The sequence below is a fragment of the Mesoplodon bidens genome (genome assembly GCF_964165515.1).
Source record: "Mesoplodon bidens genome assembly, chromosome: 6".
NCBI lineage: Eukaryota > Metazoa > Chordata > Mammalia > Artiodactyla > Ziphiidae > Mesoplodon > Mesoplodon bidens.
The window spans coordinates 20,605,727-20,617,397 of NC_138162.1; the positions used below are offsets into that span (position 1 = coordinate 20,605,727).

The 11,671-nt window shown below is 44.0% G+C and overlaps 2 protein-coding genes across 2 annotated transcripts in view; one reads left to right on the forward strand and one right to left on the reverse strand.

The window, feature by feature from the left end:
* The window catches only part of RGS3 (regulator of G protein signaling 3), a 159,929-nt gene extending 155,409 nt beyond the window's left edge, over positions 1-4,520 (reverse strand). The window contains exons 1-4 of the mRNA XM_081238110.1: positions 4,314-4,520; positions 4,139-4,220; positions 1,928-2,127; positions 1,674-1,824 (exon numbers count right to left, since the gene is read on the reverse strand). Of these exons, the coding sequence (XP_081094236.1) occupies positions 1,674-1,824; positions 1,928-2,078 (302 nt within the window). The 5' untranslated portion in view covers positions 2,079-2,127; positions 4,139-4,220; positions 4,314-4,520. The remainder of the gene's footprint in view (positions 1-1,673; positions 1,825-1,927; positions 2,128-4,138; positions 4,221-4,313) is intronic.
* A 375-nt stretch (positions 4,521-4,895) lies between these two features.
* On the forward strand, positions 4,896-7,756 carry POLE3 (DNA polymerase epsilon 3, accessory subunit). Its single transcript, XM_081238130.1, has 4 exons — positions 4,896-5,026; positions 5,127-5,212; positions 5,567-5,685; positions 5,957-7,756. Exons 1-4 carry the CDS (start codon positions 4,961-4,963, stop codon positions 6,127-6,129), a joined length of 444 nt encoding a protein of 147 aa, XP_081094256.1. The 5' UTR covers positions 4,896-4,960; the 3' UTR covers positions 6,130-7,756.
* Positions 7,757-11,671: the final 3,915 nt, after the last annotated feature.

An 11,671-nucleotide genomic window follows, 5' to 3' on the forward strand; every position in this document is an offset into this window, starting at 1 on the left:
CAGAAAGTAGTCCTACCCTCTCCTATACTACCTTTTAGCCTAACAGAAATCATCAAGGGCTGCTTAAATCAAACAGGAAAAAGAAACCACTATAAGGGCCCCCATTAGTGTTTTGATTCCAGGCAACAGGGCCTTTGAATTTTAAGTCTACATTTTCCACAGACATACGTCCCTTAGCTTCCAACATCAGCAAGCTCTAACTGGGTGCCTAGACTCTGCAGGAGATTCAAAAGGAAACAACTGCTTCTGTCTTCGAGAGCTTACAAATAATTTCATACCTAAAAATAAAAGATAAGAAAGACAGCATATATGGACACAGTTTTCTCAAGACCCATAGAAGCTGATGAGATACTCCCTGTTATGAGCTGAATTGTGTTCCCCAAAATTCTTATGTTGAAGTCCTAATAACCCCCAGTATCTCAGAACGTGACTGTATTTGGGGACTTCCCTGTGGTCCAGTGGGTAAGACTCCGAGCTCATAATGCAGGGGGCCCAGGTTCGATCCCTGGTCAGGGAACTAGATCCTGCATGCATGCCACAACCAAAAGTCCGCATGCCACAACTAAACAAGTCCATGTGCTGCAACGAAGATCCTGTGTGCCACAACTAAGATCCAGCGCAGCCAAAATAAATAAATAAGTAAATATTTTTAAAATCTTTGTTAAAAAAAAAAAGAATTTGACTATATTTGGAGATAGGATTTTTAAGGAGATAATTAAGGTAAAATGAGGTCATATAGGTGGGCCCTAATCCAATATGACTGGTGTGATTGTAGGAAGAGATCAGGACACAGACACACACAGAAGGAAGACAATGTTAAGACACAAGGAGAAGATGGCCACCTACAAGCCAAGGAGAGAAGGCTCAGAGGAAAACAACTCTGCCAATACCTTAATCTTGGACTTTTAGCCTCTAGAACTGTGAGAAAATAAATTTCTGTTGTTTAACCCACAGTCTATAGTACATTTTTTATGGTAACTGTAGAAAACTAATACACCCTCCCCCCTTTTAACCAACTCCTACAAGACAAATAAGAATACTTTCTTGGACTTCCCTGGTGGCGCAGTGGTTAAGGATCTGCCTGCCAATGCAGGAGACACGGGTTCGATCCCTGGTCCAGGAAGATCCCACATGCCGTGGAGCAACTAAGCCTGTGCACCACAACTACTGAGCCTGCGCTCTAGAGTCTGTGAGCCACAACTACTGAAGCCCGCGTGCCTAGAGCCCGTGCTCTGCAACAAGAGAAGCCACCGCAATGAGAAGCCCATGCACCACAACGAAGAGTAGCCCCGCTCGACACAACCAGAGAGAAGCCCGCGCATAGCAATGAAGACCCAATGCAGCCAAACATAAATAAATAAATAATTTTTTTAAAGAAAATAAAAAAGAATACTTTCTGCTTCCCACTGACTATTCATCACTCCTTTAAGTGAGGGGTTTTTTGGGTTTTTTTGCCACGCAATGCAGCTTGCGGAATCTCACCTCCCCGACCAGGGATTGAACCCGGGCCACAGCAGTAAAAGAGTCGAGTGCTAACCACTGGACCACCAGGGAATTCCCGTTAATGTTTTGTTTTTAATCTAGCTTTCTCAAAGTCTACTACATGAGCAAAGAAAGTTAACCCAGAATTTTGAGGTCGTAATCGCTTTAAGGAAGATCCCATGGTAATTTACCTGCGCTGAAATTTGGAGTAAAACTTTGAACGTTGAGACAATAAAGAGTGAGCCTTGGGGAAGGTAAATCCTGATGAATGACCACAAGCAAGTCTCTTGTCCTGGAAGCAGGAATCTGCGATGTTTACAATGGTGAGCACTGGGAGTCTGTCTGAAAGACCAGACCAGAGGAAAACATGTAACATGTCAAAAGGGAGCCAAACAGAAACAATTCAAGGATCTTGTACGGAAGGAGACAGGGCTGGCTAATTCACCTTCAGCATCCAGAGGAGATTTGCAGGAGGAGTCCAGAATTCGAGGGTGGCCCCTCTCAATTCGGCGGAGAGTTGCCCAGCATTGTGGATGCTGACAAACAGCCAGGTCACAGGTAGTTTCATCCCACTGGCTTTTATCTGGCAAGTCCATAGCTACAAATGGTTTAGGACAAAAGCCAATCTTGCAGCTTTCTAGCCCTCTGGAAAAACAATCACCACATAATTAGGGAATACTATACATTAGCCATGCAGTCCAGATATTAATTTGCACTCAAAGCATGAAATATTTCTGTTGAACCATATAGATAAATGGTCATCACAGGATAATTAGGAACTGGGTAACGAGCAAGTATGAAATTATCTCAGCATGGAGTAGGGTGATAAGGGTTTGGGTTCAGACTGACTCCAGAAGGTCTCCTAACTGACCATTTAAATTAATAACTGAGTGACCTGAGATTTAACCAATCTGAGCTCCAGTCTCCTCAGCTGCAAAATGAGGATAAGTTTATTTCACAGGATCACCACAACAATTAATTAATGGACATGAAAAGTTCTGGCATGTAGTTCAAAATAAATATTAGCATCCTTTCCTTTCCCCCTTCATTAATCATTAGGGAGAAGATGCCACCATCTCCAAAAAGCCTTATCAAATTATAAGTAATGTACATAGCACTTGAGTATCCTCAGATTTTGTTATACACGGGGGCTCCTGGAACCAATCCTCTGTGGATACTGAGCAACGGCTGAGTCACAGAAGTGCTTTAGATGGCTCAAACTTTTGGAAGAGATGCTTCAATTTTCAGTATGCTCCAGTTCTCACTCAGGCGGCTAAAATACCCACCAGAAATGAATGGGTTTGCTCAAACAGCAAATCAGTCAACCCACAGTTGCATGAGAAGCCACTGGCTTTTCATTTACTGGCTGTATGCTCTTGGGCAAGTTACTTTACCTCCCTCAGCCTGTTTCCTCATATAAAGTAGGGAAGGGGAAATCCCTAAGTAGCATCATAGAAGCATTAAATAAGATAATGTACTTTTATGTATGATATATAACAGGTGCTCAATAAATGTTATCTTTCTCTCTCTAGAAATGTTTTAGGCAATCACTACCATCTGATCCCTAATAACTATTTAAGGACAGTGTCCATTTCTTTCTTCTTTTACTCAACACATTTATTGACTACCAGATATGTGAGGGGACCTGTTATGGGCATAGAGAATGATAAAGAACTAAATAAGTTCCTGTTCTAAAGTGCTTATAATTTAAACCAAAGATAGCAAACTATTGGCCTGGGATTGCACCTGGCCTATGATTTGTTTTTGTTTGGCCTGCACTTTGAGCCATTACACAAAGATGGAAATAGTCCATAATGTCCAGATTGCTGACTCCTCTTGAAGATTAAAATATCTAACAACACAGGGGCCCAATTCCAACTAGATAGCAACTGGCTGGAGCTGAGCACCTCCTGACATCTTTAAACCAGGTGTATTCTAGCCAAGTGCACAGTTCTCCCACCAAACCCTATAATCTCTAACTGAAGCAGTTTCAGTTGCCATTTATCATCCCATTTGCTGTCGGTTTTTTTTTATATATATATATAATAGGGAAATGTTTCTCGTGTTCATGTCGCTGTCAAAAACAGGAAAACTAAGGGTGACCTGAGACAGCAGGTTTCAAGAAAAAAAAGCATTTCTGCTTGCGGGAGTGAGGACAATTGCTACAAATGTAATAGGAAAATGGTAGAACTTAAAAAGCTACTACAGGGACTTTCCTGGTGGTGCAGTGGTTAAGAACCCGCCTGCCAATACAGGGGACAAGGGTTCGAGCCCTGGTCAGGAAAGGTCTCACATGCCGCAGAGCAACTAAGCCTGTGCGCCGCAACTACTGAGCCTGCACTCTAGAGCCCATGAGCCACAACTACTGAAGTCCACACTACAGTCCACACTCGTGCTCCGCAACAAGAGAACCACAACTAGAGAAAGCCCGTGCGCAGCAATTAAGACCCAACGCAGCCAAAAATAAATAAATAAAATAATTTGTAAGAAAAAAAGCCACTGCAAAACCATGGAAATATTTTTTTTACTAGGAAAGATGCACGATAAACAATTCGATGAACTAAAAAGCAAATACAGTTGTAAGAGGGTCTGTTTTTGAATGCGAATATAATGTTACATTATTCTTACAACCGGCTGCGTGTTGCCCTTTTGTTACCTGACCAGCCCGAATTGAGCTCCGAGGTCTAGTCATGCCCATCTCTATGTCGCCAGCCCCAGCACTGTGCTGGCAAAGTAGTCTGCGTTAAAAAAAAAAAAAAAAAAATTTAGGTAACAGTTATTCTTAATACCATTACTACAAAGTCGAGAGGGCTAAAAACATTAGAGGTGACCATTTGCGCCGGCAGAGTTGAAAAACGATTTCCCGCTTCGTTCCGGAAAAGGGAACTGGGAAAATGCGGCCTCGGAGGGCAGCGCTTCCGCGAAACCAAAGCAGAAGCCAAGCGGCCTGCGCCCACAGAAAAACGCCACTCTTCGACGCGCGGTGAAGTGAACGATGGGCCCAGCCTCTCAACGGGAGGAGCCCCGCCCCGCCCCACCCCACCAGCTCAGTCCACGCCTCCGTCTCCCACGCTAGCTACCAGGCTGCGACGTCGCCAGGAAGCGGCGCAGAGCACTATGGGAAAGGGACGGAAAGTCCAGTGAGCCATACTTCATTTGCTAAGCAAGTTCCAGATATGGTGGTGGCGTGAAGCAGAGAAACGAGCCTGGGAAGGGACGCCAGGTGCCGGTGAGGCCGGACGGAAACCCCTCAAGCCAAAACCATGGCAGCGCGGAAAGCTCGGAAGCACCGGCCACTGGAGGCGGAAGCTGGGCTGGCGGAGGAGGAAGGTTATGGCGCGCGGGGCACTGTGGGACACTGTGTGGGCAACGCGGGCCGCGACGGAAGCCTCATTGGGTCAGACCGTGGCGACGCGGGAAGTCCGGACGCCGTAGCTGCCTGAAGAGGAGGTCCGAGGCCTGGGCCCCGGCCGCGGCAATGGCGGAGAGGCCCGAGGACCTAAACTTGCCCAATGCCGTCATCACCAGGATCATCAAGGAGGCGGTGAGCAGCTCCGGCTGGCGGACGGGCCAGGGGCGGACGAGCGGGCAGGGGAAAACAGGTCCTGAGCCGGTAGCTTTGCTCACCCGCGCTTTTCTCACAGCTCCCGGACGGTGTCAGCATCTCCAAGGAGGCCCGGAGCGCCATCTCCCGCGCCGCCAGCGTCTTCGTGCTGTACGCCACATCCTGGTGAGGCGGACAGAGCTAGCCGGAGCTTAGCTGGGCATAAGGGAGGCGTAAAGAGACACCCCCCCCCCAACCCCGGTTCGGAGTTCGTGGCCTGGAGCCCGCAAACCCCAGTAATTATGTTCTACCTCAGTGGAGGGAGGTTCAGAGCCCTCGTCCAGGTCTTGCAATCTCTGAAACAAAATAAGACAACAGTAACTTTGCTTTAACCCTTTTGTACAGGTAAGGGAGGGACTTACCGTGTCACAAAAATCCATGCCTGCAGGCCTTCTAGTGCCACTTCTGGGTGCTCCTTTTCCCACCCACTCTGTACGCGGCAAGAGGGCATCTGACAGCCCTTAACCTTTTTTCTTTCAGTGCCAACAACTTCGCGATGAAAGGGAAACGCAAGACACTGAATGCCAGCGATGTGCTCTCCGCCATGGAGGAGATGGAGTTTCAGCGGTTCGTGACCCCGTTAAAAGAAGCTCTGGAAGGTAACTACCCTTTCGTTTTCTCATCCAAGTAGATGTTCATCCTGTATGATCTGCTCACCTGGCCCTGAGTCTTTATCAGCTTGGGTGCCTTTAAGTCTGGTAAGCAAGTATTGGATGCGACTCCGATGGCAGGCACCACCGCATAACTGTTTGTGGTGCTGGGCGGGTTATTTTTCCTTCTGTGCCTCAGCTTTTCCAATTATGCAGTGGAGTTAGCTGCTGCAGTCTGGTTCAGCCTTGCCTCCTAACTCCCTCCCCTTCATCCTTACAGCTTACAGGAGGGAGCAGAAAGGCAAGAAGGAAGCTTCAGAGCAAAAGAAGAAGGACAAAGACAAAAAAACAGATTCAGAAGAGCAAGACAAGAGCAGGGATGAGGACAACGATGAAGATGAGGAAAGGCTGGAGGAAGAAGAACAGAATGAAGAGGAGGAAGTGGACAACTGAAGAGGATGGGGAGACGCAGCTCGGAAGGTACCACTCTGAAACGCCGTACACGTTTGTGTGAAGCTTTTTCGTGCTGGGCAGAGTAGTCTTAGGCAGAAGATGGAAGTAAAAACTGAATTATCATCAGAATTATCATCAAAACCAGCGCTTCCCAGACTTGGAGCATCTGAGTAGCGGGATCCTGTTTTGCTTTTAATCAGTGTCAAGCTTATGACTTTTTGGCAAGAGAGATTCTGAACAGCTAATTTAATTGGTCAATTTGATCTCTCTTGTTTACTTACACGTATAGTTAGGCAGTTGTTGATCTCCAGTTCCCTCCCCACCCCCCAAAAAAGTAATAATAACTTCCATGCTGCCGACTGTGTTCCAGATCACAGAGGCAGTCAAGGCTCAGGAAAAATTGGTGTTTGATCATGGTCAGCCTATTTGATTGTACAGTATTTGGCAATACTAGCTTATTTCACGTGATCAGAATGGCTTAGCTTTAGGAAATTACTATAAGGGTTCGAGAGAACAATGAAATCTTTTCTATTGTCTCCTCACGTGACAGTAACATTAACTGAATTTTGGTTTCTACAGACCCACTTGGCTTGGACTCCTTCTATATTGCCTATAGGCATGTTACCTGCTTGGGTGGCTATGTTCTCGGCACATAACGCTTTTAAATCAACAGAGTAGAATTAGTCAAGTAAGGTTGCCAGTGTCTTACTCTTGTGAAGCAGATGGTTTAGTCTTAAATGCACCTCACTGCCTGCGACTGTACAGCTTCAGGATTTGTTGTCACCTCCTGGAAGGTATAAAATTCCAGGCTTTCTCTTCTTTTAGTCCGTCTCCTAGACTTGTGACTTGGCTTTTCATTATTCCAATTCATGACAAGTTCCAGACTTTTATCTCTCCTTGGCACAACTTTCTCCCTCTGTGCTTCTCACCTCCTGTCTCTGTTCTGCCTCTCCCCTGCTCCCCATTCCCACTTTCTCTGTCCCTCTTTTTCTCACTTCTCCCAATCCAGGAACTTGGATGACCTGCTTAATATCCCAAAGTGTGGTTTCCTCTGATTCCCTAGTTCTAATCTCATGTCTTTTTTTTTTTTTTTTTGCGGTACGCGGGCCTCTCACTGCTGTGGCCTCTCCCGTTGCAGAGCACAGGCTCCGGACACGCAGGCTCAGCGACCATGGCTCACGGGCCCAGCCGCTCCGCGGCATGTGGGATCTTCCCGGACCGGGGCACGAACCCGTGTCCCCTGCATTGGCAGGCGGACTCTCAACCACTGCGCCACCAGGGAAGCCCTAATCTCATGTCTCTTAAAAATGATTTTGTAAACCTCTCTGAACCATAAGGGAAATCTGATGGTGCTCAGGAATCTAATTCCTCCCCTAACCCATCCCCTTTAACCGCTTCTGAAGTATCTCTATTGACCTTTCCTAGTTTTCTTCTCTTTCCATTTGGTGCTTCGAGCACTTTTTTGTTTGTCTCTAAGTTGAGTGCTTGGAGGTTGAAAGGTAGTGAAATGTAGTGTGACACTGTTAATTTGTTAAATGAATACAGTGGAAAGTTTGTTGATAAATGAATGAAGAATATTGAGAAAATTATAATGCTTTGTATAAATAAAAATTCCTGTTAAAAGTGATGACTCCTCTTTAATCCTTGTTTGTAAGTGTGCTTTTGGGGAGGACCACTGATCATGCTCTATACAGTTCTTGGGGTGTGGACTGAGCCAGACCCTTATAAATATGGGATCCTGGTCACCTTGGATGACCAGCAGATGCTGCTCATTAACAAGCAGGGGCGCTGCTGCTCTTTAACCACAGTGAGAGCTTCCCATGGCTCTGCTGGGCACCCTATACGTGGTAGATGCTCAACAACTCCAAACGTTTATTGAGTCCCTGCTGTGTTCCTGGCACTGTTTTAAATGTTTTCAAGTATTAACTCTTAAATCCTATGAAGGAACACTGCTGTTATCTCCATGATTTCAGCTATGACACTGTATTACCTCTAGATTACATAAGTGTTTCAAGTCACATTTCACAGATAGATACACAAGCCCAACGCTCATTAGGTCCATTAGGTGGCTTTTTCCTTCTCCACAGCAGAAACATCGCTTCTTTTTTTTTTTCCGTCTCTCACATTTATATTTGTATGAAAGACAAAGCTATTCAATAGATTTCTTATTTCTCCCTTGAAATTTATATTGATGCTATTTCTACAGGTTAGTTACAATGTCACAGTATATGTCTCTGGGAAAACAGCATACACTGAGTCCTTCATAGTTGGTTATTGTACAAATGATTTTTTTTAAAATACACTGAACTTCAGTTTTTTCATCTCTAAATTGGCAGTATTAATACCTACCTTAAAAGGAGAATTTGGAAAGATAACAGAAGACTCTTAGCACAGTGGCATGTACACAGCAAGTTTTATTTTTGTTTTTCTCTTCCATATGTATTTTCATTTCCCTTTGAATTAACAGAACAGCTTCAGAATAGGAAAGAAATCATTTTTATAATCTTGTCGAAGATGACCTCTTTTCTTTCATAATAGTAGCCTAAGGAGAATGTAAACTCTGGATACATACACAGCATAACATTTGTACTCTGTGATAAAGACTAATCTCTGTGGTTTCTACTAGACATCATAGGCACTGTTACCAAGTATTTGATTGCTTTTGGAGCAGAAGAATATTATTTAAGGATTACCAAAATAGTTCAAGTTTAACTCCAGTTTGCTCATTCTATATTAATATATTCATTTCTAATTGTGCAATTTAAAATTTTTTTATTTACGTAATATTGATTTATAACATAGGTTTCATGTGTACAACATTCTGTTTCTACTTCTGTATACTCTACAACATGCTACCCACCAAAATTTTATTTTCCATTCATCACCATACTGTTGATTCCCTTTACCCATTTTTCCCTCCCCCTTGCCCCTCCCCCTCTGGTAACTGCTTCTCAGTTCTCTGTAGGTTTGGTTTGGTTTGTTCATTTATTTGGGGTTTTGTTTTAGTTTTCTATGTTCCACATATGAGTGAAATCATACGGTATTTGTGTTTCTCCACAGGACTTATTTCACTTAGCATAATAACCTCAAGGTCCATTCATGTCACAAATGGCAGGATTTAATCTTTTTTTATGGCTGAATAGTATTCCATTGTATTTATACACCACATTTTCATTATCCATTCGTTGGTGGGCACTTAGGCTGTTTCCATATCTTGGCTATTGTAAAGAATGCTGTGCCACGTTGAACATAGGGGCATATATCTAGAAATATATTGTTTCTTTTTTTTTTTGGGCCGTGCTGCACGGCATGTGGGTCTCAGTCGAACCTGAGCCCCCTTCAGTGGTAGCGTGGAGTCTTAACCACTGGACAACTAGGGAAGTCCCTAGAAATATGTCGTTTCTTTTTTTTTTTTTTTTAACATGTCGTTTCTTAATTCCCATGAGCACCACTCAGCCAAGCCCTCAAGTCCCATCTGGACTTCTGTGGCTTCCTTTGAGCTGTTTCCTGCCTCATCTCTGCTTCCCCTAGCTTCCTCTGTGTACTACTTGCCAAGTGGATCTTCCTGGAACATTGCTATGTTGCAGTCCCTCACTGCTTTCTGTTAAGTCAAATCCATACCTAGACCTGTTACTCAAAGCCTGCTTAAGATGGGCTCACCTGACCTTCTGTAACATGCTTCTACCCCAACATAAGGCTCCAGTCAAGAATGAATCCCCCAAAGAACTCTCCTTCCACACGACCCTAGTTCTTAACAAACTTTGACTACCTAAGAAAAATCATGTTTCCTGCGGGTGGGGACTATAACTTAGAACTATAGAATTCAAGGACGGAAGAATCTTTGAGGTCATCCGCCAGTTTTTCCCAACCACACCTCTCAATCCTGTAGCGGTATCCGGATTTTGAAGTTTCCTTACTAGGCCAAGGTAATGTTTCTCATCTGTTTTTAACCACAGCCCTTCATGCCTAGAGATTCTGATTTGGATTTGGAGGGTGGGAGGATTACCATCCTTACCCATGCAAAATTACAAAAAATCTCCTATTTTCACAGATGGGAAATTGAGGCTCATCAGAGAGAAGTGACTTACCACTAATTTATAAAAGCTGGGATTCCGTTCCAGTGGCCCACTGCCTTGCTTCTATTTTTTTTTTTAACTAAACTTTATTTTTGAACAATTTTAGATTTACAGAAAAGTAGCAAAGAGTATAACCATCACCCAATTTGCCCTCATGTTAATCTTACATAACCATGGTACATTTGTCAAAGCTAAGAAAAAACCCATATTGAATTTGGTTAACCAATTTTCTTTTTTGATTGAGATAAAATTCACAGAACATAAAATTACCCTTTTTAAAAAAAATAAAGTTATTTATTTATTTTTGGCTGCATTGGGTCTTCGTTGCTGCGTGCAGGCTTTCTCTAGTTGTGGCGAGTGGGGGCTACTATTCATTGTGGTGCGCAGGCTTCTCATCATGGTGGCTTCCCTTGTTGCAGAGCACGGGCTCTAGGCACACGGGCTCAGTAGTTGTGGCTCATAGGCTCTAGAGCACAGGCTCAGTACTTGTGGCGCATAGGCTTAGTTGCTCCGTGGCAGGTGGGATCTTCCCGGACCAGGGCTCGAACCCGTGTCCCCTGCTTTGGCAGGCAGATTCTTAACCACTGCACCACTGGGGAAGCCCAAAATTAACCATTTTAAAATAAGCAACTCAGTGGCATTTAGCACATTCACAGCCACCACGTCTATCTATTTCCAAAACATGTTCATCACCCCAAAATAAAACCTCATACCAGTCAAGCAGTTATTCCCCATGCTTCCCTCCCCTTGCCCCTGGCAACCACTAATATTTGGTTCCTTTTATGCTCTTCACAAGCATTTAGCCCAGTGCCATGTACCTACCTGGAAGGCACTCAATAAAGTGGGAGTTCGGGGTTTTTTTTTTTACTTTTTACTTAGTAAGTAGAATATACATACTAAAAGGTGCAAATAAGAGTAGAGGTTGGTAAATTTTCACAAACTAAAGACATCTATGAAGGAATTCCCTGGTGGTCCAGCGGTTAGGACTCCACACTTTCACTGCCAAAGGCCCGGGTTCAATCCCTGGTTGGGGAACCAAGATACCACAAGCAGCACAGGTACAGCCAAGAAAATTAATTAATTAATTAATTAAACATATCTATGAAAGTCACACTGAGGTCAATAAACAACATGACCAGCACCCTAAAAAGAACCTTCGATCTCCCAGTCACTTCCTATCTCCCCAGTAGTAGTCGCTATCCTGACTTCCAGCACAGGTTAATTTTGCCTGGGTTTGCGCTTCATATAAATGAAATCATACAATATGTTCTCTTGTGTCTGACTCCTTTTGCTCAGCGTTACATTTAAGAGTCATGTCGTTGCATTCACAATACTTTTTATGGATAAGAGTGACAGATTAAGGTAAAATTATATTTTAAAGGGGGGATGCGAGAAGTGGGAACAGGTCTCTCAGTCAAGAATGAGTGACATGGGAAAAATAGATTACACCAAACAGCAATATTCTT

Coding starts and splice junctions, on each gene's coding strand:
- POLE3 (XM_081238130.1), top strand. CDS start 4,961: ATGGCGGAGAGGCCCGAGGACCTAAACTTGCCCAATGCCGTCATCACC. Junction 5,027..5,126: donor CCAGGATCATCAAGGAGGCG/GTGAGCAGCTCC, acceptor CTTTTCTCACAG/CTCCCGGACGGTGTCAGCAT. Junction 5,213..5,566: donor GTGCTGTACGCCACATCCTG/GTGAGGCGGACA, acceptor TTTTTCTTTCAG/TGCCAACAACTTCGCGATGA.